At 42.5% G+C, this 25879-nt stretch overlaps 1 protein-coding gene across 2 annotated transcripts in view; it reads left to right on the top strand.

Moving 5' to 3' along the window:
• Positions 1 to 25879, top strand: part of TMEM181 (transmembrane protein 181) — a 130403-nt gene that overhangs the window by 83786 nt on the left and 20738 nt on the right. For both annotated transcript variants that reach the window (XM_082251621.1, XM_082251622.1), the window contains exons 12-15: positions 9494 to 9596; positions 15560 to 15611; positions 19538 to 19620; positions 20064 to 20153. In XM_082251621.1, the coding sequence (XP_082107747.1) occupies positions 9494 to 9596; positions 15560 to 15611; positions 19538 to 19620; positions 20064 to 20153 (328 nt within the window). The remainder of the gene's footprint in view (positions 1 to 9493; positions 9597 to 15559; positions 15612 to 19537; positions 19621 to 20063; positions 20154 to 25879) is intronic.

Raw genomic sequence — 25879 nt, 5'->3', positions numbered from 1 at the left:
ATTCTGTGGTGTTTTTGGCATTGAAAATAGCGGCGGCCATAACTGTGGAGCCCTGTGGGCGGCGATTTTGGTGGTGGGAACCTCTCCTCATCCCCTGATTCTGTCTCCTGGATCTTTTTACTTCCTGATCACCGCACGTGGAGTGCAGATTATCCTGGTGGCTGCAGGTGCCTGTTTCTGCTGGGTGGTGAGTCTGGTGGGGTCCTCTCCCTCTCTGCTGAGGATCGCTTGGTGCTTTGTGCCTGGTGGCTGGGTGGTGCTGCCAGCGCGGTGAGGGCTGTCCCTTTGCAGTGTTTTACACTTTTTGTGGGGTCCCCCTGGTGACTCTTTGGAGAACATCTCCCCACCTGATCCCCTCTCTGAGGCTGTGGGGCCCTCCGGGTTCCAACCATCCATTGATGCACTGACTGCGGTTTCCCGGTTGGGGGTGGTTTTTCGGGTAACGGGCTAGCAAAAAGCGCCCCCCCCCCCTTCCCCTGCCTCATCTGTTTAATCAGATCCTGAATCTGATTCGGCTGCTGCAGACGTAGGTCACCCTGCTGGTTTTGCAACCACACGCCCGGAATCCTCAGATAGTAGTGAGGATGATTCCTCCACATCTGCAACCGTGCACGAAAAGGCGCTGGTGGAAGCACTGATTGTATCTGTGCGGGAGACCTTAAAAATGGAGGATGCAGCTACAGCTGCGACGGAGGCGTAGATTCCCTTTGGCACTCACAAGCCATCCAGAGCGGCAATGGTATTCCCTTTCCCCGCCCATTTTGACAGGATTGTCAATAAAAATTAATAATAAATTGTGGGGAAGACCAAAGCATCCCCTAGGGGAGGGTGCCTAAATGATTTGCTAGGCGATACCCCTATGAGGAGTCCCTTCTTAAGAAGTGGACTGTTCCACCGTTAGTGGACCTCCAGTTTCCAAGTTGAAAGAGGCAACCATGATTCCAGTTGAAGAGTCCCCAGACTTTAAGGATCTGGCTGACAGGAAGGCGGAGGCTGTGGCCCGCAATATGTACACTCTGGCTGGTTCAGCACTGAGGCCGGTATTTACCATTGATCTGGTGTCGCAAACTCTGACCGACTGGGTTAAGCTTTTACGCCGTGACCTGGAGACAGAATAGCTCCCCCCTGCCTTTGCTAAGCTGGCAGACCAGCTGGTCCAGGGACAGCAGTTCATCTGTGATGCCTCCTTGAATGCGGCTCCCCCAGTGGGCCCCCCTTCTCGGCTCATAGGAAGTTTTTCGTCCCTTAGGATTGACTCACAAGGGCTCGAAGCCTTTCAGGGCCTCCTCTGGAGGATTCAAACGACCCTGGTCTGGCAAACCGAGATCGGGCTTCTCCAGACCCACAGACAAGGCTCCATCAGCATAATGGTGTGCCCTCACCCGAATCAGGGGTAGGGGGACGTCTTCACTGGTTTCCGGACCCATGGACTTCCCTCGAACAAGACAAGTGGGTCCATAAAGTTATTCGGTCCAGCTACAAGATCGAGCTTCGCTCTTGTCCCCCGGCAAGGTTCTTTTCTTCCAACTTGCGCCTGTCCCCAGACTGCTTACAGGGTCTGTTTGGGGTGGTACAAGACCGGTTACTTCAAGGGGTGATTGTTCTGGTTCCGACATCAGTTTTCAGGGGTTTTTACTCAAACCGGTTTAAAGTCCCCAGGAAGGAAGGCAAGGTGCGTCCCATCCTGGACCTCAAGGCGCTGAACTGCTTTCTGCGGGTGCAGAAGTTCAGGATGGAGTCCATTCGCATGTTGGTAGCATCCCTGCATCAGGGGGATTTTTTTTGCCTCTATCAACATCAAGGATGCTTACCTTCACATTCCAATATGTGCAGGTCACCAGCACTTCCTCCGCTTTGCCGTGGGAAAGGAACATCAGTTTGTGGCGTTACCCTTTGGTCTCGCCTCTGCTTCTCGAGTCTTCACAAAAGTGTTAGCCCCGGTGCTAGCATTGTTATGCCAGTGAGGGATCGTGGTACTGGGCTACTTGGACCACCTCCTTCTGCGAGCAGAGTCGTCTCCTGCTCTGGTGGAAAACCTGGAAATCACTATTCGGCTGGATTCTGAGTTTTTAGAAGTCTGCTCTGGTTACGTCCACGAAGCTGGTCTATCTGGGTCTGACTCTGGACTCGGCCTAAGCCAGAGTGCTCCTGCCTCTGGACAAGCTTCAGAAATTGCAGGCTGCAATTCGCCTCCTGCTATCCAGCAGATGGTCATCCCTCCAGACTTTCATGCGGGGGCTGGGCCTGATGATGTCTACCTTCAAGGCGTTTCCGTTTGCACAGTTCCAAACAAGGTCCCTGCAAAGGGAGATTCTGGTCAAGTGGGACAAGACTCCACAGTCTCTGGACAATCCGATTCGGCTGAGCTGGGGACCGATTGACTCCCTGATATGGTGGCTTCATTCTCTGGCGCTTCGGCTGGTCGAATCCTTCCTTCCCTTGTATTGGACAGTGGTCACCATGGATGCCAGCCTGTCAAGCTGGGGTCACGTCCTCGGCAAAAATTCTGCTCAGGGGCTCTGGACACTATAAAAGTCCAGACTACCGATCAATGTCTTGGAACTCTGAGCAATCGGACTGTGCCTGGACCATTGGACGTATCGTCTTCAGGTATGTCCAGTGCTCATTCAATCGGACAATGCCATGGCCGTGGCTTATGTCAATCACCAGGGCGCACAAGAAGTGTCCTGGCAGCTCTGGAGGTAGCCGGCATTCTGTGGTGGGCAGAACGGTTTGTTCAAGCCCTCTCCGCCATACACATTCCCGGGGTGGAAAACTGGTAGGCGGATTATCTCTTTCGGCCGGCGTTGGACCAAGGGGAGTGGTCCCTTCATCCGGAGCTGTTTCATCAGTTGTGTCTCTCGTGGGGCATCCACGAGGTCGATCTGTTGGCATCTTGGCTTAACAGAAAGGTGTAGAGGTTTGTGGCTCGGTCAAGGGATCCTCTGGCGGGCCCCACAGACGCACTGGTGGCCCCGTGGGGTCGGTATCGTCTGATTTACACCTTTCCTAATCTCAAGCTTCTGCCCAGACTTCTACGCAGAATCGATTCTGGTCATCTTAGTGGTACACCGATCTGGTGCGGCTGGTTGCCGCCGTTCCTTGGCAGCTTCCTCTCAGCGATAATCTGCTGTCCCACGGACCAATATTCCCTGCTTTACAGTCACTGGCTTTGACGGCTTGGCTGTTGAACACCAGGTACTAATGGATAGGGGTTTATCTGAGTTGGTGATTCCTACACTGTTGAAAGCTAGGAAATCTACTTCTAGGAAGATCTACCATCGTACGTGGAAGACGTACATTGCGTGGTGTGAGTCTCTTGGGGTTCATCCTCGCTCCTTCTCGGTGGCTTGGAACTTAACCTTCCTTCAACGGGGGGTTGAACAGAAATTGGCCTTGAGTACTGTGAGGAACGCCCATTTGCTGGGACGTTCATCACTGGCTACTGGAGGAGTGTGGAGGCCAGCCTCCTGTCCACGCACTACGGGCCCTGGCTTGTAGGGGAGCTCTGTGTGTGGGTGTATGCTGGGGGACCATTGGAGTACTGTTACTTTGAATTCAAGTCCCTGTCACCCCAAGCGACACAGACTCTAGGCCTAAGCTGCCTACAACCAAGGACTTCACACAATGAGAGACTAAACAGATGATAATGACAGAAGACTCAGCTATGGTATACTGGGAGGATGTGAATTGACACTTAAAGCGGAGTTCCGGGCACAAAAAAAAAATATCGATTTTGTGCCCGGAAGTCCGCTAATTCTGCATCACCTGAAAAGGAATTGGATAGTTAGGTTTTTTTTTTTTTTAAAACTTAACCTTGTAATTGAAGATCGTAAATACTCGCCTCAGGGTACTTCCTCCCTCAGCGCCGCGGCTCCGCTGTCACTTCCTGTCTCGCGATGATTCCTGGGAGCTGAACATCATCGCTTCCAGGAATCAATGCGACGGCACCGGCCCCGCTCATCACTTCCGGGAGACGCCGCATTCCCCTGCTAAACAGCTTCTGGGCATGACCAGAAGCTGTTTAGGAATGCGGCGCCGCACCGGAAGTGACGAGAGGGGCCGGTGCAGGCGCATTCTGGGAGAAGTAGACGCGGAAGAAGACGCAGAAGAGGACCGCGTCGGCTTCAGCTGCCCACAAGAGAGATGGAAACGCTGTGGAAGAAATTTTATAAGTAAGTATTTCTTCTAAAAGGTAAGTGCGAACCGGGACCAATCAGAGGCTAGCCATTGTGGAATGTACTAGCCCTGACTGTCCCGGGGGTATGTTTGTTAAAAAATGACTTCTGTGCCCGGAACTCCGCTTTAAGTTCTAATAAGGTGTGTTGAAAATGGAGACGGGCAGTCTGCGAGCCTATGTCTTCTGCTTTCATCTGTTTAGAGGTGTTGTGTGTTCACACTTCTAGGAATGCGTATTCGGCTATGTTTTGGGCTTGTTGGTTGTTGAGTCAATTATGATAATGCTAATCCTGTCTGAGCCTATTGTTTCTGTCCAGATGGCCAGGTATGTTAATTATGTTCTGTATACAATACATTTGCATGATGTAATCAAGCACCTAAGACTCTATATATTGGAAGTGAGTTGATGAAAAAAGTCTTTGTTTTTCCCTTCATCGAGCTTGGGCTGATGCTTGGGGGGGAATTGGGGGCCATAGTCACTGCATCACGTGGGATTCGGGAGACCTAAGACGGAAATACTTGGTCGAAGTTTTGGGGGTCCAGATATCAAGTACCATCAAGGGCCAGATATCATCTTTGGCGGTCTTCTTCCAATGACCTTTGGCCACACACTCCCTGGTGTGTACCTTTCTTCAAGGTGTCCGACATTTGGTTCCTCCAGTGCGGGCTCCATTGCCACCTTGGGATCTTAATTTGGTGCTTTCAGCTCTACAGAAGCCTCCCTTTGAAAATATTTGGGAGATTCCCCGGTTTACGCTGTGCCAGAAGGTGGCCTTTTTAGTTGCTATCCCCTCTGCGCGCAGGGTGTCGGAACTGACGACATTATCCTGTCGTTCACCTTACCTGCTGATTCACAGGGATAAGGTGGTTCTTCGCCCCTGTCCGTCGTTCCTTCCAAAGGTGGTCTCTGATTTTCATTTGAATGAAGACGTTGTGTTGCCATCCCTGTGTTCCAGGCAATTAGGGTGTACCTGGCAGCTACGGAGACTTTCAGGAATTCAGACTCTCTCTTTGTGCTCACGGATGGACATCTAAATGGGTTGTCTGCTTCCTCTGCGACCATTTGCAGATAGATCAGACAGACAGTGGTTCAGGCCTATTCCATCAGGGGTCAGGTTCCCCCTTCACCTGTCAAGGCTCACTCTACTAGAGCGTCAGTGACGCAGGTTTGCAAGGCGGCCACCTGGTTGTTGGTGCACACTTTTACATGTTGGGATTGGAGAGCATGTAAATAACATTAAAAAAGACCTGAAAACACATAATGTCTCAACAATTCAGGTATCACCATAATAGGTATCCTAGATGCCTGAGATTTTGGGGGGTGGAGAAAATTGAGAGACATTGGCGAGGGGGGGGGGGCATTACATTAGACAGTTGAGTCAGAGTCATGGTGGATTTATGAAACTGGGGTCCTTGTCCCTTCAGGATTGAATGTGGACTTTGACCTCAATTGTTTCATATCTGACAGATGACTCTAGTTTACCAATTATTTTTCTGTTTTTTGGTTATCCTAAATTTTAGGCCCATATATGATTAGGATTGCATTTGTTTTTAATTGTTGTTTTTTTTTAATTAAAAGTGTACACATATAATTGTATTTTTTTTGGAAGTTTTGCGGATGGATTTGGAAAAAAAACTTTTTTTTTTTTTTTTTTTGTTTTGGTTTTGATGTAGGTGTCTTTTTTTCATTATTATGTGGGAAGGTGGCAGTGGGTTTAGATGTTATTTATTAGAGGGGCCCATGAGGGCTTTATTGAGCAATATTTTTTGACAGATTTTAATTATTTATTTATTTATATATATATATATATATATATATATATATATATATATAATCACTTCTTTTGTCCCATCTATGAGGAATAAAGTTGTGAATTTGCTTTTTAGTGTGTCTAATGGTTCGTTTCCCTTTGAGTATTTGCATGTTGGTCGGATGGACCACTTTTCCTGTGTGGCCACTAGATGTCTCTCTGGGTGGCTTCATATTGGAGTCGTCTAGTAATAAGCTAAATAGATGGGATCTGTTTCCATGGCCACGAGGAGTATTTGAGGTGATGTAGCCTGTGGCTCCACCCCGCTGATGAAGTCCTGTAGGACGTAACGCAGGAGGATCTACCTGTTCTGATGTCATCCGCTGCCATCTTTCAGTAAGCCGAATTGACACTGGCTTTTTTAAATTTTTTGAATCTCCTTTAATGTAAGTGCATTACCAGTAAATTGAGCATTTTTATTCAATGGATCGCTCTTAGATGTTGCCTTTATTGCTTCTTATGTGCACCTCTCTTTGGGAAGCTTCGATAGTGGATTGAGGTTGCTCCTGGTCCTTTATTATGCACGCTGGAGGGAACAAAGGCTGGGGAGCTGCAATATTATTACCCCTGATTGAATGCAAAGACAAGCCCATTTGACCTGCTGGTAAAACAGAGGTCTATGTTTGAGGTGTGCGCAGTAGCTTGATTAAAGGTGAAGGTTTATCACCTGAAGTGGATCCTGGATTTATCATCTCCTTCACTTGTCGTCTTCTACTTCCTCTGTATAAGGGACTTTTGGGCTTATCTGTTTTCTCTGATATATTTTATATTGATTGCATTTGCTGATGTTTTAACATATATTGTGTTGCACTTATTTATGTTGATTGATTAATATTTGGGTTTTGGTGATTAACCTTGTGTGTTTAGCTCATATTTATAAATTTTTTACTCTTTGAGCTGATTGATTTTTTTCTATAGTTGCTTTTTAGAGGACCTGACCCTCTTTGAGGGTGTGTTGTTTTTTTCAGGTGGGCTCCAGTTGTTTGGTTGAGCTCCTGTTGCCTGGTTGGCTAATGTTTAGCCTTGGGAATTTTTTGTTGTTCCCACCCCTCATGTTTAACACTGCTTTGGGACGTCCCAGTGGTTATAAATATCAGGAGCTGTGTCCATCAATGAATGAAAAAGAAAATGTGATTTTTGACTTACCGTAAAATCCTATTCTCTGATGTTCATTGACGGACACAGCACCCACGCTCTATGGAGTTATAATTCTCCTAACACTGCTTGTAACAAAACTGAGTGGCTATAGCAGAGAGAGGGAGTATACCCCCTGGGACTGTCCATGGGTGTAATCAGAATTCTTTTCTGCCTAGTGTCCTCTTCCTGTAGGGGGCAGTATAACCCAATGGCTATAAATATCAGGAGCTCTGTCCGTCGAACATCAGAGAAATGGATTTTACAGTAAGTCAAAAATCCCATTTTTCCTTTAGTTAGCTGCATGCCTATTCTTAAATTACAGTGCATTTCTATAGCACTGAAGGCAAACAGCTTAAAGCGGTAGTATCCCGCTTTTTGACACTTTTACCTACAGGTAAGCCTATAATAAGGCTTACCTGTAGGTACAAATAATATCTCCTAAACCGGCACGGTTTAGGAGATATTTACAGTGCATGCAGCCACTCGCGCGAGCGGCGCATGCGCTCTGAAGGCATGCGCTCTGTTCAGTGTGTTTTTTTATTCTTTTTATATGAAAAAATATGTTCTACAACTGACCTCTAAAAATAAAAAGACCAAATGTTAAGTTAAAACTACTTAGTAGTTAAAGTGTTATAGCTATATCTGGTCTCCCACAGTGCACAGAACATGGAAATGCAATAGTAGATTTAGTAAATCTAAACTGCTAAATACTTTTTCTCATCAGCAGTATGTAGCAGTCTTGTGACTTCTATCAGTGTCCAGCAGAACACTGGTTAATGTTGTAGGAGAAGTTTTCATTCTCCTCTTATTGTTCTATGAGGCTGCGGGAGCCCTGACCCTCTTTCTGGACAGTGCTGATTGACCCTGTGCACCCTCCCAAGAAAACAAAAACTTTCTAGCAATACATACCAAACTCAGCATGTGCAGACTGCCCCCCCCCCCCCCAAGGCTCTGTTCTATCAGGAGATGGTTTGGGGAAAGTGGAAGAAGGGGAGGATCAGAGAAGACAGGATGAAACAGCCTTTTTACACAATGCAGAGGATCCATTAGGTTTTATTGTGAGTATAACAAGCATGCTTTAATGCATGTACATACTGATTTTACTGTTGTGGGTTTAGTAACACTTTAATTGAAAAAAAAAAAAAACTGTTCATTTATTTATGTAACATGAACGTTCCCTCCAGACAGCATAGCAAGGCTGTCCGCCTTACATTCCTCCACTGCTATTTTAGTAATATGACTTTGTCACAGACCCGCCCCTAGTTGGCTGACTGCACAATAAAAGGAGCATCACCATGCTCATTACCAATGAAGTTCTCATGCAACCCACTTTTTCCTGTCAGCAAGTTTCCAGTATTAAAGGCTAAGTTCACCTTTCGTATAAAATTGCACATATTTCTGCAGTTAAAAAAATGTGTTTATAATTTTTTTTTCCCGCAGGCAATCAGTGGTTTACAGGTGCAATGTCAGGCTCCTGCACACTCTCCCTTCCGATTTCTGCATGTACCTCTTTTACTGGCTTACTGTTTGTAAGCTGGAGGTATGAACTTCAAGGGTGCTCATCAGCACCTTCACATTTCACTGAGAACTACAAAGCAACTGCCATGGTGACAGACTGGATTTTAAGTTTATTCATTAACTAATCACTGTGAATGAATGACTTGGCTGTGCGGGCAGAGCACTGCACAGCCACGCCAAGTTTAAAATTTGACAGCAGCTGCAGGGATGCTACTAAAGGTGAACTTATTCTTTACATTGATAGGGGCTTGCAATTCAATACAGCCTGGAAGGCTCAAACTGCCACCCTTCCATCTTACAGTTTTGAGTTCTGCTGTACAAAGGATTTCGTAAAGCTAATATAAAAATAGATTTCAGTAGCTACGTTAGCTGATTTGTAAAAAATTTTAAGGAATATATGACCAGGTATTTTGTGGTCTTTTATACACACCTTATCTACCTGGAGTTCAGCTTCAAAAGGCCATTCAGTTTTTTCTATATTTTTTTCTAGACAGAATCTGTTTTCAGTAAAGTCCAGCATGCATGACAGAAAAAGAAAATTGGCACATTTCAGTTATACATCTACTGGATTGATGTCTAGGATCTACATGGAAGTTTGCTGTGATCGTCTGTACCTGGGTGCATTGCATGCGTAGTGACTTAGCAATAAGGGTTCTTTGGAAGGAAGTTTACTACCTCCTTGGAGAAGCAGCTCTGCCTATATAGTCTGCCGTTTGGCTCCAATTTTGCAATATATTTGATGAAATCTTCATCATGTTTTTAGAACTTAAGTTTAACTTTAAATGTATAAACAAAAAAAAAAAATGTTTATATCCTTCTAATAACTTTCGTTGTTCTTCTAAATTTAGGGCATGAAAATCTTCTTCCTTGTGGTGGCAACAATGTACATCCTATATCTTTTGTTCCTTGTTATTCGAGCATGTTCTGAACTACGAAATATGCCATATGTTGGTAAGCTGTTTTTGGAAAGTGAACTAAATTCTGCAAATAAGTGGGAAGTAAAAGTGGGTGTATCTTGTCAATAATAACTGAAACAGGTTGCATAGCTTTTGTGTATGTCAGAGAGTGCTAAAGATTTGTTTTAAAATGCTTTAGACCTTCATGCAACTGTAGTATCAAGAAATACAAAATTCTTGACTTTACTTGGAGCTGTGTGATAATGGGTATGACTATATTATTGTACACCAAACTAAAACTTAGTTGACAACACAGATTCTCTTTTCTGATAATCTAAGGGTTGAAAAGAATCCAGATTTAATTTAAAGTGAATTGAAAACAGTAATTGAAGTGCACCTTTGTCCACCTAATCCGCCACAGAGTAAGGGCTTGTCAAAAACCATCTCTTGTCTTTTTGCAACACTACACTGCTTTTTTTTTGGGGGTGAATGGGTAAGGGTACAATGTACCCCAAACTTATTCACATGAGGGGACCAGGATTCAGTGCTTGTGCTTTTGAAGTGAGCATTGTGAAGTGTGCATTCTGGTGCACTGCAAAGCAGGTGCATTCCCAAATACTGTAATAGCGCAAATGGAACTAGACAGGGGTGCTCCCTATGGCCCTATTTGTACATATTCGCTATGGAGCACCTTGCGGTTGCTCTCAGAAGGAACTACTTTATTCAGGGTGTAACGGTGTGGCACCACCCCTATAGATTAAGTCTATTTGCAGATGTTTTGCTGATCTGTGTCGCAAACCCTAGGACGACATTCCTGTGTATTTTGCAGGAGTTGGAACAATTTGGTTGGTTTCAAGATTTCAAGATTATAGGCCACTAAGTCTAGCTTTTTAAACATCACTTTATCTAAAACTGAGAAGGCTTCTTTGGAAATTTCTTTTCCCTTTTGGGAGGCTCACTCCTTAAAATATTTAGGGGTGCATATTTCTCCTTCCTCAGATAAATTATACGAATTGAATTACGTTTTGAACTCCGCAGTACGCAAACTACTGGCCTGGTCAGCTAAGAAACACTCCTGGGCAGAATGGAAATTTTATAAAATGGATGTACTGCCTCGTTTTCTCCATCTTTACCAAACCCTCTCCATTTTCTTATGGAGATCTTTTTTCCAGTCATTACATATGGCACTATTGTGATATCTTTGGCTGAACTCGACACCTCTCATACGCTATGAAGTACTGATAAAATGTAATTTAAAAGGAGGGACAAGGTTGCCACATATGGAATTGTACTATATGGCTACTATACTGATCTGGCTACTTGATTGGTTTTCCCACTTTAAATCCAAACATAGGGTTCTCCATAGAACAACAGATGTTTGATCAACCACTGACCATGGGTCTTTAACCCCTTGACGCCAGTGCCTCCCTGCACCTTTAAGGGGTTTCTGATGACGGGAGGTTGGGTCCATGATCATGTAACCACCGTGATTGGCTGTCATGGCGTCACATGATCGAAAAGCTCCCAATCGCAAGTAGTGATCGTGAGATTTTCATTAGCCGCCAGTCTTTATGGACCTTGCTTTGTGCATTAGTCCAAATCATTTGTTTTTTTTTTTTTTTTAGTAGAGACCCTAGAGAATAAAATGGAGATCGTTGCAATACTTTGTCACACCGTATTTGCGCAGCGGTCTTACAAACACATTATTTTTTTTTTAAAATACACTTTTTTTTTTTTATTAAAAAATAAGAAAACAGTAAAGTTAGCCCAATTTTTTTCTAAAATGGGAAATATAATGTTACACCAAGTAAATTGATACCGAACATGTCATGCTTCAAAATTGCTTACACGCGTGGAATGGCAACAGACTTTGGTACTTAACAATCTCCATTGGCGATGCTTTAAAACATTTCTACAGGTTACCAGTTTAGAGTTAGAGGTCTAGTGCTAGAACGGAATCAAATGTGTCCTTGTGGGAGATGGTGCAGTAGGAAAGACCAGTATGGTGGTTAGCTACACTATAAATGGTTACCCCACTGAGTACCAGCCAACTGCTCTAGACACCTATTCAGCTTCCATACTTTTTTTGCATATGTTGCCGATTCATCGTGTGAGCCGATAGCCACCTACCCCTATTGAGACAGACAGGAGGAGTTTCTACAGGTTTCAGCCATTGATTAGAGAGCTGATTTTTTTCCTTCGTCTGGTAAGAGGCTTATATTGGTTTTTGCACTGGTGGATCTGCGCACGAGTGTAGATGTTTATGTTGAGATCTATACAGCAATTATACAAGAATATATTCTAAGGCACTTATCTTATATCCGCCGGGTAAGGAGGCATTTCACAAGGTGGAGGGATTTAACCATTTGTTCATCACTATATTGATTATATTTCGGATTCCTCATCACTTTTTTTTATCACGGGAGTCGAAGAAGAATTTTATTTCTTTTCACTTGTGAACTCTTTTGCACATATGGACTGTGGACATTTTTATTACACATTGTGATATATTTTGATTTATTCTGATTTGCTTCATTTTATTGATTCTTCCACACCATAATTTTTTGGTCACCAGGTGGTTTTTATATCACTATTGAGTATTTATGTAGGTTTTACCACACACATTTATATACTCCTTTTTTTCATATTAAAAGGCGCACCATTCACATTACACATATCATTTATCACTTTTCTGGGAGCAGCCTTTCTCACATCAACGCACCCTTCCCTTTTTTTACATAGTGCTAGAATTATTGCTCTTGCTCTAATGATTGCGGCAATACCTCACATGTGTGGTTTGAACACTGTTTACATATGTGAGTCGACTTGCTAATGCGTTCGCTTCTGCGCCTGAGCTCGGAGGAACGGGGGGCGCTTTTAGATGGATTTTTTTTCTCGATTTTACTTTTTATTTTTACACTATCCAAAATTTATAAAAAAAAAAAAAAAAAAAGGATCACTTTTATTCCTATTACAAGGAATGTTAACATCACTTGTAATAGAAATAAGCAGGACAGGTCCTCTTTTATGTGAGCTCTGGGAGCAAAAAGACCTCAGATCTCACATTTACACTTAAAAACAATTAAAAAAAAAAAGTATTTTATGCAAAAAAAAAAATAAAAAAATTGTCCCTTTAAGGCTGTTGGGTGGAAGTGACATTTGGCATTGCTCCAGTCTTCCAAGGGCAAAGAGTCGAGTGGGGGCCATCTTGCCCTCACTTGACTTCCTGCCCACCAGGCAAGAGGATCTGATTGTTTTCCCTGCTACCGACCACTGCGGTAAGCGGGGAAAATTGCGGGGGGGGGGGGGGGGTGATCACCTCTCTTGCCACTCATAAAAGTGATCCTGTGGTGAATCTGCCGCTGGGACCACTTTTATGTGAAAGAGGATTGCCGGGCGTCTAAGAAAATACCAGGGTTATGATAGCTATCTGCTGCCATAACTCCAGTATTTACCGTCAAATCAGCAACGTAAATACACGGTGGGAAGTCCGGAAGTGGTTAATGGTTTATGGTCTGGAGAAGCAAAGGTCTATGTATAAATATATATTTGAATGGCGAATAGACTTAAATTGTGTTTTTTAGTTTGTTCATGAAGCTAAATGAGAATTTCTGGTGTTAGATCTCTACAGTGGGAAAAATTAGATATTTGATCCCCTTCAGATGTTGTAGGTTATCCCACTTACAAAGAAATGAAAGGTCAATAATTTTTATCATAGGTGTATTTAAAATTTTAGAGACAAAATATTAACCAAAAATACAGAAAAAACACATGATACAAATGTTCTAAATTGGGTTGCAGTTCAGTGAGTAAAATAAGTATTGATCCCCTACCAACCAACAATCATTCTGGTTCCAACATACTGGCTACAGTATGTGCTCATGTGCTGCACAGATTAGTCCTGTCAATTTAGAAAGGTGCTCATACCAACAACTCATTATGTGTATAAAAGACACCTGTCCTGTCCACAGAATCTTTCTTCCATTCAAACCTCACCATCATGGGCAATATCAAAGGACATCAGGGATAATATTGTAGACCTACACAAGGCTAGAATGGGCTATAAGGACCATTAGCAAGAAGCTTGGTGAGATGGAGACCTCTGTTGGAGTGATTATTTGCAAATGGAAAAAATACAAAATAACCATTAATCGCCCTCGGTCTGGAGCTCCATGCAAGATTTCGAAAAAGTGAGAAAAAAAAAAGTGAGGGAGGAGCTTGTGAATGATCTCAAGGCATTTTGGACCACAGTCACTAAACAAACCATTAGTAACACAACACGCTGACATGGATTGAAATCCTGCAGCGCCCATAAAGTCCCCCTCCTCAAGAAGGCACATGTACAGGCCCTTATGTTTGCCAATGAACATCTAAATAATTCAGAGAAGGATTTGGAGTGCTGTGGTCAGCTGAGACCAAAATTGAGCTCTTTGGCATTAACTCGACTCGCCGTGTTTGGAGGAAGAAAAATGCTGACTATGACTCTAAGAACACCATCCTTACATTCAAGCACGGAGTTATAAAATTTATGCTTGGGGGCTGTTACTCTGCTAAAGTTACAGGCCGACTTTGCTGATGGGCCATGTATAGTGAAATCTTGGATGAGAACCTTCTTCCCTCAACCAGAACACTGAAGATAGGTCTTCCAGCATGACAATGACCCAAAACATAAGGCGACAAAGGAGTGGCACAAGAAGAAGCACATTGAGGTCATGGAGTGGCCAAGCCAGTCTCCAGACTTTAATCCTATAGAAAATTTATGAGGGGAGCTGAAACTTCGAGTTGCCAAGCGACAGCCAAGAAGCCTTAAGGATTTAGAGAAGATATGTTAAGAGGAGTGGACCAAAATCCCTCCTGAGGTATTTGCAAACCTGGTAACCAACTACACACAACGTCTTTACCCTGTGCTTGCCAACAAGGGTTTCTCAACCAAGTACGAAGTCATGTTTTGCTTGGGGATTAAATGCTTCTTTTACTCACTGAACTGCAACTCAATTTAAAAAAATGGAATCCTGTGTTTTTTCTGGATTTTTGGTTGATAATCTGTGTCTATCATTTAGAATACAACTATGATATAAATTCTAGACCCTTAATTTCTTTGTAAGTGGGCAAACTTACAAAATCTGCAGGGGATCAAATAACTATTTTCTCCACTGTATATGTGATTAAGTGTATCAAGACAAAATAGCTCAATAAAGCTTTGTTAAAAAAAAAGTGCATTTGGGTGTCATTTAAAATAAATGGCACCACAACAACCTGTACCATGGTCCTCATCACTGAGCTTTGTACTAGTCCTGTGGTAAAACCTTTAACTACAACACACAAATGGGATACTGAAGGTATTGAGTAGAGGAAAAAAGCAACTTATTGATGCTTTCAGCTATACAGTCAGTTGCTGTGCGGTCTGCGGCACTTCACACTTGCTGTACAGCAGTTTGTTTTCTCTCTCCTCTCCACACATGGCAATGCTCTTTTTGTGAGATCACCTATAGACAGGGACATTTTATAGAAGCTTGGAACACACAATAGCTCTAGCACATACAGGTTTATGTTTATTTAGACAATAATACTTTAATATGTATCTCTAGCCAAACGTGTTTTTTTTTTTTTTTTTTTTGATTAAGTAATGAAGGCTTATGACCTCTATCTAGTTTTTGCTGTCTTTGTTCTCGCTAATGACATTCACCTTCTTAGTCCTGGTAACTATTGTCGCTAGGGCAGAGAGTGATGGGAAATATGACACTTTACAGTTTTCATGGGAACAGGAGGTAAGGGAGAATCTTTCAGTAGGGATGTCTATTTAAGTGAGAGCATTATTTAGAAACGACTTCTCCTCACTTCCTGTTTTGTCAGAGGGAAAATCTCTCTAAGGGGAAAAGAACAAATAAAAATCTGTCTGGGTCGAACTCTCCCTTAATAAACTGGAGGAAAACAAACAAATGTTTTGACTATAGTTTTGGGGTGTGACTTTTCTGCTTCTTAATGTTATCTTTATTAAAAATATTTTCTGTTTTTCAGATCTGCGTCTAAAGTTTCTTACAGCTTTAACTTTCCTAGTGCTTGTTATCAGGTATGTCATTGGTAAACTTATATCAGGAGGTTATCTGCTTTGTTTCAGAAGCAAAGCAAACATGATTGTTCACAAAATAAAATAGCTTTTGTAAAGGAAATTATACAATGTGAAAAGGTGCGCTGTTATGGTGATACACCAAAAATACCTAAAACCGGAAAGTAGCTCCCACCAATTCAAGTACTCATGTGCTTGTACAATATATATATATATAATGGTGCGCTAATCAAAGTATAAATGGTATATAGATAAACATATATGTGAATATGCTGTGCAAATTTAGCCAATAATGTGCAAATGGTGAATATATATAAAAACAACTAATCTCTAAATGAATTCTTTCTTTAATTCAATCAGTGATAAAATCCTATCTCAACCTTGTGGAAAATAGCAGCTCTTGTGCAAATGAGGGAAACAAAAAATTCAATGCAGAATAAAATATCAGTTCATATAGAAGTCCATGAATGGTAAGATTCCATCAAAAAAAAAAAATGATAGTCAGAAAATAGTGTATGTTTTTATATAAAAAAAAAATGTGCTACTCCAAAATGTTGATATATTAAACAATCTTCATCCACTGTTACTCAATAAATCCCATATCCATGATTCCAGATATATAGAAGAAAAAAGAAACACAATAATAGTGCAATATTGTCTTAATAAAGTATACTTAATTAAGAGTGAATAAATTTTTAAAAAAATATATAGTGTGCACACAGCGAAAGTGCTCATATTCGTGCATGGTGGTGATAAGAAATCCCACAAAACTCTTCCACCAAAAAATATTTTTCTGGCTTTCATATGCGCTTACCTCCAGCACATATAAACTGTGCTTCATAAAAGAGTGTAGTTAGTCCTTGCCCAGATCGCTCCTAAGTTCAGCAGCTCATATAGGCTAGACTCAAGGCATAAATTGACAGAGTGCTTCTTATTTCAATCTCCCCAGCAATATATACAGAAGCAAAGGGACATACCACTATATAATCAACAATAAGGTATTTTTTCAATAAAGCAGGATGATTCTCACTTGCATAATAGTAAGTGCTATCGGTGATTCCTATCACTCTGCAGGGCTCTCTCCGTATCTCAGCCTGGCCGCCAGTCAAACACTCAGCTGTTCCACACACAGCAGACGAGCCTCAGACCATACGTCACTAACTCCGCCTACGCGTTACATCACAGACACGTGACTTCCTGACTATAATTTTTTTGAGGGAATCTGATCATTCATGGACTTCTATATGAACTGATATTTTATTCTGGATTGAATTGATTGTTTTTTTTTTCCCTCATTTGCACAAGAGTTGCTATTTTGCACAAGGTTGAGATAGGATTCCATCACTGATTGAATTGAAGAATTAATGTAGAGATCAATTGTTTATATATATATATATATATATATATATATATATATACATATTTTGCACATTATTGGCTAAATTTGCACAGCATATCCACATATATATTTATTTTTGTAAAGGAAATTTGTAAGTTCTGTATAATTGTGTTCTGTAATTCCTATATTTTGTATGTATTGCACATGGCACTAATAATGTTTTCATTACATTTTTGCATTCTTTTTAGTCCTGATTAGATTTAGCCTGCCTATGTTAAGTCCTTTGTTACCATAAAAGCACAATTGTAATATTAATGTGATACCTACGTAATTATGTGTATAAAAACCTCCATTTGCGTCAAATAAACAGAACCGTTTTTGGAAAGATGCTGAGTGTATCTTTTGTCTGTTCCCTACTGCAGTAGTTATTATTAATTTGGAACCACTAATCAATATGATGATAGGGGTTGCCTATTTAACAAGAATTTTCAGAACATCTTTCATTGTGAATGGTTAGGTTCAATTTGCTGACATTCATAAGTTAAGGTGACCAGATTTTTAAAATGAAATCTGGGGACATTTTTTTTTTTTTTTAATGGCAAATGGTAAACTATTTTAGAAGCATAATTTCTAAAAAATGATAAATGCAGTGTATGGGGTATGTGTTTATGGAATAATTGTATGATATATACGTTATTTCTAACATTTTGTCCATGAGATAAATAAAAGATACTACTTAGAATTTTTTTTGGAATATGACAACCAAATGCTAAGAAGATAAGATAAAGAAAAAACATTTAAATTCATATTTTGTATTTTATTCTTACCAAAAAAGCCCAGAGGTGCACTATGTACAGAGTGCAGAGTTCAGGGCTGCACCCAGAGATGGTTTGAATCTTAGCAGGTCCCTGCTAAACCAGGCAAGATTCTAGTTCTCTATGACTTGCTTAACTGACACTGACATCAACAGTGACACTAATATAATCAGATAAAGGAGAGGAGTGGACGGCGTCAGTGTTTTTTTTATTTTAGGAAAAAATGATAACTGCGCTAACTAAATACAACTAAATCGGCTAGCACAAAAACCAGACATATGGTTAGCAAAATATAAACAAAGTAAATAAAGTGCAGCGTTAAATAATAATGACTGAACACACTAGTCCATGTGCATAAGGATTCACCAAAGATGGTGAATACATAAAGTCCCGTGGGAATGGTGCAGAAAATCATCCAAAAGTGGTAAATGTGGTCACATTGGCAGCCAGACCTCAACACTATCAGGAGAAATAATAATGCGCTCACCGGAGACTTTGGACCCAAACTACCATATGGCAAAAGGGTCAAATAGGCTGGTAACATGGAATTCTTGGTATCTCCAAATGCCAGCAGTGCCCTCGGATGTTCCAAACAGTGGTCATAAGATGGATTCAGAAGAAAGGAAGTCTCAACCCACAGATGACATGAGGAATAAAACCAGAGGGAACAAACATAGTGTAAATCCGCAAAACAAACTTATTAAAATGGGGAAGTACACTTACAGACATCCAGAGTTGCAAGCATATAATAAGCAAGCAAATCAGGCTGTCCTTGGCATCGTGCGGAGGCATTTCGTTTTAGAACGTTATCTCTAACGAAACGCATCAGGACTATGCCAAGGACCGCATGATGGTGTTGGGGTCTGGCTGCCCCTGTGACCACATTTACCAATTTTGGATGATTTTCTGCACCATTCACATGGGACTTTATGTATTCTCCATCTTTGGTGAATCCTTATGCACATGGACTAGTGTGTTCAGTCATTATTATTTACTTTGTTTATATTTTATGTTATTCTTTATTATTTTTACAATGTAATTTTTAAATATTTATGTATTACAGTTCTTTTTTTTTTTTTTTTTTTTTTTTCAGCCCTGTTGGGCTTTGGTGAGATCCTAGACGTCTTGCCTTTGAGACAGAGAAAGGGGCTGAGGACACAGATTCCCCAGTCCCTTTCTCTGCAGCCTCCACTGCACTGAGCATTAATGGAGAGGAGACATAGGCTCTTGTTCATTCATAAACTGAAGCATCACTCCGTTATGAATGAACAGTCAGTGATCACTGACTCTGCTCATTCAGAAAAGAAAGGAGCCAGTAAATGACATATTTACCGGCACTTTCCTCCGTTCTCCATCCTGACAGATCCAGGACGAGGGGGAGACCTGGAGAAACACAGAGGACCTGGGGAGCCAGAGGAGGGCACAGGGCCAAGAGATTAGGGACGTTTGATGGGCATTCGGGAATGATCTGTGCGGTAGCAGTGGAGGGAGTTAGAAGCACTGATCTCCCTGTGTGGCTTTCAATGAAGCAGCTGACAGCCACGGGAGGCAGAGGAGGAGAAGCGGCTGTCAGCTGCTTTATTGAAAGCCACACAAGGAGATTGGTGCTTTTAACTCCCCCCCCCCCCCCCCCCCATTGCCGCACAGATCAGTACCGGGGACAGTATCCTCAGTCCGGGGACGTCTGGTCATCCGGACATCAATAATTACAGTAGCTGAATATAACTTTTTGATGTTTAAGAGTTTATTATATTCTTCTCCCTCTTGTCTTGCAGCATCGTTATTTTATATCTGAGATTCGGTTCACGAGTTTTACAGGACAATTTTGTTGCTGAACTGTCTACACATTATCAAAATTATATCCTTTTGCTTGCTAACTTATTAAAAAAATCAAACTGGTGGTAGTAGCAACAGATTCACCACTTGAATTGTCTTGCATGTTGTTCTTGAACAATATTATCCAGAATTATAAATTTACTAATATGGATTACAATTTTTTGTAGGACCACTATTGTGTAAAATATTGTAGTTTGATATCTACATTTTTAATACATGTAATAATGATATTCAGTATATAAATTTCTTCCTATTTTTATGTATTTATATTTTTGGACTTGGACAAACTATAACACTGCCATATTATTGCAGATACATATCTTAAATTGATAGTTTTATTAAATATTGTATTTTTCATGATAGTGGTCCTTTAGACAGACTAAGCATTACTTTGTTCTTCAAGTTGTTGTCCATGATCTGAATACAGGCTTCCTAGAGAATTTATTTTCCATTAACTCTTAACACCAGCAGAGTTCTTGTCCTTCTATGGCTTGCTGAATTTTTATCTATACACTTTAGCATTTGTCTACTCACCATCAAAAAATGCACTCTATGGTAAGTATTATCCTTGAATTGCTCTTGTATTTTCAGCAAATTCACATTTAAAGAATAAGTTCACCTTTGGGAACATGTTACTTGTACCTCCCATTTTTAGGGTGGAACATGTAACATGTTTCAAATGCTGCCACTGCCCAATCCCTGCACTCCCTGTGACAACAGAATGACATGGCCGCGTGGCTCCGCCCACACGGCCTTGTCATTCATTCAGTAGTTAGTAGAAGTACTGACATCCTTTGCGGATGTCCGCTTGTAGTTCTCAACGAACTACCAGAGCACTGTGGAGCACCTCAAACCAGATTGTAGGCACTCTAATACAAGAAGTGTGTTACTGGGCAGATCACCAGGTGAAAACAAAGAGCAAAAAGTCTAAAAAAGAAAATGCATGCAGTGACCACAACTAATGACTGATCAGGGTGTATGCGAGCTTCGGGACTATCAGGATCATTTGCACTCTGCAGTGTTAATCGCCGGAAGTGGTAACAAGTGATTACTGACCTTCCTGTTGGTTCAGGGGTCAATATTATGAAGTGAGCGAGCAATCTGCGTGCTCGTGGGTGGGCTCATCTACCCTGGATGCTACTGCATCTAATAAATTTTAATGTGGAATCTGCTGCAATTTATAGACGGTTATAGTTAAATTCTTTTGGGCTTTCGACTGCTCTAAATGAAATTTGCTAACCCTCTTTTAATATATTTGTGCTGGACTGTTCATTTTAGTACAGACGTGCTTTGCGGATGTCAGCTTGTAATTCTCAATGTTTCTTCCTGTTCTTGTATCTGCTTGCCCGTACGCGATATACTGGCACAGAGATACACTGAGAGATCCGCAGAAGACTTGCATGGCACTAGCAATCTGCTAATCACTGGTGCAATGCTTTACAGGTTCCAAAAAAAATAAATGCAGATTTCTCTATCGTTCATCGACAGACACAGCTCCTTATCTTCATATCTTCATGACTCATAGGGTTATGCTCCTCCTTCCAGGAATAGGCACTAGGCAGGAAAAAAAACATAACTACGCTTATGGGGGCTGTCCCTGCAGGCATAACCCCTCCGACTCTGCTATCATCAAACAGTTTGTTCTGCCTAGTGTTAGGAATAGGACCTAGCTCCCTGCTGGGACTTCGGTCTTAGCTGTAACAGGGAAAGTTTGTGATTTTTATTTTTTATCAACTAGTTCCTTCCTGAGGACCAAGAGCCAAGTGAACTACAATCAACAGCTGGCTGCGGTTTCGCACTGGATAATCTAGATCCTTAAGGTCTCCCAGCCTGGCCAGTGAGCGTGAGCAGGTTATAGTCCAGAACTAGGCCTCACCATGACAGTGCCCCGATGGATAGGGACGAGCCTGCGAGTGGACAGTCTCACTGGGACACATCGACCTGGAAGGCCCTGAGTCGCAGCTTTCCCTTGACTGAAAGCACCCCCATCCCAGGTGGGAGGTGATCTGTTTCGGAGTGGCACCCACCTGGTACCATGGTATGGGCAGCCATTTTCTATACTTCCCCCATTGTGAATGTATGAGCGGCCATTTTCTTTATGTCCGTGGGATGGACAGGCATGCGGCATGGCTTGTAATGATAGAAGCAGAGCTGCTTCCTCTTCCTGTGCAGACAGTGTTAGTTTTGTTTTTGCACTGATCAGGCTGGATGCTTCTTTGTGGTCTGGTAATGTTCCTGGGTTTTTTCCTCTTCTGCTCGGCTATTACATAATAATCAGGGATTGTGAATCCGCATTAATAGTGGTGGGACCACGTCTTTCGAGGTCTTAAAGGGACATTACACAAATATTTTTTTCATTTGAGCAATGGAGCCCCAGGATAAAAATTCACCTGCAGACCCCCTGGAAGCGACTGCGGGGCCCTCCGGTTCACATTTGCAGCCAGAAATTGAAGTTTTTTTGCAAAGCCTAATGTCAAAAATGGATTTTGTAATTTCTGGTGCTGCCAGCCGCAAGCGCCCTCTGCCCTCACCTCCATCGGCAGGGTCTTCGGATTCTGAGACAGATATGGTTGCCGCAGACGCAGACCACCTCGAGGGGTCAGTGTTTTGACATTCTCATGGTGAAGAGGACCTGTCCTCGCCAGCCACTGTTCGGGAACGTGCATTGGTGGAAGCTCTGATAGTTTCTGTGCGGGAAACCCTAAAATTGGCTGATGAACCTACAGCGTCAGATACGCAGGTGTATTTTGGCTCCCGCAAATCCCGTAATTCGGGGAGGGTATTCCCTTGTCCGGAATTACATAGTTACATAGTTAGTCAGGTTGAAAAAAGACACAAGTCCATCTGGTTTAACCAACAAAAAACAAAATAAAAACAAAAAAAAAACACCAGAATTGAAAACCCAACCATATAATCCTATATACACAATCCTATATTCCCAGTTGATCCAGAGGAAGGTGAAAAAAAACAGCAAAGCACGATCCAATTTGCTACATCAGGGGAAAAAAATTCCTTCCTGATCCCCCGAGAGGCAATCTGATATTCCCTTGATCAACTTGACCTAAAAAAAATAATTTAGTACCCACTTACTGTATATTAAGTACACCCAGGAAAGAATCCAGACCTTTTTTCCACATTTCACAGCTCTTACGGTGAAGAAACCTTTCCGTATTTGGAGACGAAATCTGTTTTCGTCTAGATGTAAAGAGTGCCCCCTTGTTCTCTGTGTTGACCTTAACCGCTTGCCGACTGCCGCAAGTAAATTTACTGCGGCGGTCAGCCCCTCACAGGCAAAGTGACGTTAATTAACGTCATTAGCCTGGGAGGGTCTGGGGAGCGAGCGCGCGCCGCTGGAGGCGCGCTCCCGCGCAATCACGGACCCCCCCCCCCCGCGCGTGTGACCGGCGGACCCGATGTCCGCCGGTCACTCGGCGATCGTCTGGGGAGAGGGAGAAAGTCAGGCAGCTTGTGTAAACAAGCTGCCTGTCATTCTCCTCGGTGTAAAAACACTGATCACACGGTTCTACTATGTAGAACCATTGAACAGTGTCCTTACACCTCAAGTCACAGCCAATCACAGTAGAAAGCACGCCCCTAGGGACACACACAGCCCCTCCCTCTCAAATAAAGTTAACCCCTTCACTACCAGTGTATTTTTACAGTAACAGTGCATATATATATATATATATAGCACTGATTACTGTAGAAATGTCACTGTTAACCAACAAAAATGTCAGTCAAGGGTCCGATCTGTCCGCCCCAATGTCTCAGTACCGCAAAAAAAATTGCAGATCGCCGCCATTACGCGTTAAAAAAAAAAAACAACAAAAATGACAAAAATCTTTCCCTTTGTTAGTAAACGCGATAACTTTTGCGCAAACCAATAAAAATACGCTTTTTGCGATTTTTTTTTTTACCAAACATATGTACCATAAAACAAATTGGCCGAAAATGTTAAAAAATTTAGATTTTTACATTTTTTTGGGGGGGGGGAATTTCATATAAAAAAATTTGAAAAATATTGTTATTTTTGCAAAATTTACGCTCTTTTTTTGTTTATAGCGCAAAAAGTAAAAAGCACACAGGTGATCAAATACCACCAAAAGAAAGCTCTGTTTGTGGGAAGAAAAGGACATCAAATTTGTTTAGGTACAGCGTCGCACAACCGCGCAATTGTCCGTTAAAGTCACGCAGTGCAGAATCGCAAAATACCCCCTGGTCGTTTAGCAGCCAAATCCTCCGGGGCTTAAGTGGTTAAAGTGAACAACTCAACACCAAGTTCACTATATGGACCCCTTATGTATTTTTACATGTTGAGCATATCCCCCCTTAATCTCCTCTTCTCAAGAGAGTATAATAAATTCAGTTCCTCTAATCTTTTCTCATAGCTGAGCTCCTCCATGCCTCTTATCAGTTTGGTTGCCCTTCTCTGCACTTTCTCCAGTTCCCCCATATCCTTTTTTAAGAACTGGTGCCCAAAACTGAACTGCATATTCCAGATGAGGTCTTACTAATGATTCCAGATGAATTGTTTCATACTATTGTGGAAAAACAATGGCGCCGCATTAAGCACATGTTGGTGGTGCCTAAGCGTTATCCTTTTGCGGAGGCGGTGTCCAATAGGTGGACTTTACCACCGAAAGTGGATTCTCTGGTGGCCAGGTTGAATAAAGTGACTCAGGAAACAGTGGAAGAGTCTCCAACTTTTACTGGATTCCATGGATAGACAGGTGGAATCCTTCTCCCACCATTTACATGTGGTAGCAGGTCACATGTTAAAGGCTACCTTTGTGAATGTTTTAGTAGATCAAACTGCTACTGAATGGTGAAGTTACTGAAAAGTAACTTGGAAACGTGTTCTGCTTCCTCCTGCGGTACTGGACCTAATAGACCAGTTGACACAAGCCCTGGTGTTTGTGTGATACGTCCCTGGACTCAGCTTTGTTGGTGGCCAGGACATCAGCAGTGGGGATTGCTATTTGGTTCATGGTTTGGCTAAAATGCTGGTCGGCTGACCAGGCTTTTAAGAAGGCTGTGACTGATGTTCCTTTTTTTACAGGGGAGAATCTGTTTGGATCCTCCCTGGACGAGTTGATCAAAGGTATCACAGGGGGTAAGAGCACTAATCTGCCCTAATCCTCTAAGGGCAAGGCGCCGCGTACTGGGCGGGGGTCTTCCTTTACTGTTCACAAAGTTTTTTTCGTGCCTCCAGGTCGCAAGAAAAAGCAAAACAGTTTAGGTCTTCTAGGGTTCCAAGAAGCCATGGTCAGTTAAATCTAAGTCCGGCCAATCTAGACCTGCAGACAAGTCCTCGGCTGCATGAAGGGGCGCCGTCACCTGGGATTGGGAGGACATCTTTGATTCTTTCAGGAACCCTGGACCTCCTTGATTCAGGACAAATGGGTTCACAAACTGATCCGATTAGGATACAAGATCGAATTCCGGTCTCGTCCGTTGGACAGGTTCTTCCCCTTCAATCTTCAAGGAGTCATTGTGGAGGTTCCCGCTCAGGACTCAAGGCCCTGAACCACTTTGTATGGGTACAGAGGTTTTGGATGGAGTCCATCCGCATGGTAGTAGCGTCTCTGCATCAGGGAGACTTCTTAGCCTCCATAGGTATCAAGGACGCATATCTTCTCATCCCTATCTACACTGGACACCAGCGGTTTCTTCACTTTGCGGTAGCAGAGGAGCATTATCAATTTGTGGCATTACCCTTTGGTCTCGCCTCCGCTCCCAGAGTATTTACCATGGTACTAGCACCGGTATTAGCACTGCTTCACCGGCGAAGGATTGCGGTACTGGGGTACCTGGACAATCTCCTATAGAGAGCGGACTCTCATTCAGCCTTGTTGTGGGATCTGACAATCACAGTCAGAACTCTGCAGGAGTTCGGTTGGAACATCAATTTCAAGAAATCCGTGCTGACTCCAGTTCTGAGACTGAATTATCTGGGCTTGACTCTGGATTCAACCTTGGCGAGGGTTTTTTCTTCCCCTGGACAAGCTGCAAAAGTTGCAGGGGGCGCTTCAGCTGTTGTTGGACAACAATCTGTCCTCTCTATGAGTTTGCATGCAAGCCTTGGGATGGTATTGACCTTTGAGGCTGTTCCATTTGCTCAGTTCCATACAAGGCCTTTGCAAAGGGAGATTCTTGTAAAATGGAACAAGGATCCAAAGTCCTTGGATTCTGTGATTCGGTTGAGCCACAACACAAAATCTGCTCTGTTGTGGTGAATTCAGTCTCCAGCCCTGTGCCAGGGCAAGTCCTTCCTTCCATTG

Source organism: Pelophylax lessonae, assembly GCF_965119305.1.
Source record: "Pelophylax lessonae genome assembly, chromosome: 3".
NCBI lineage: Eukaryota > Metazoa > Chordata > Amphibia > Anura > Ranidae > Pelophylax > Pelophylax lessonae.
The sequence above is the reverse complement of the archived record's forward strand: the minus strand, read 5'-3'. Positions and strand labels throughout refer to the sequence as shown.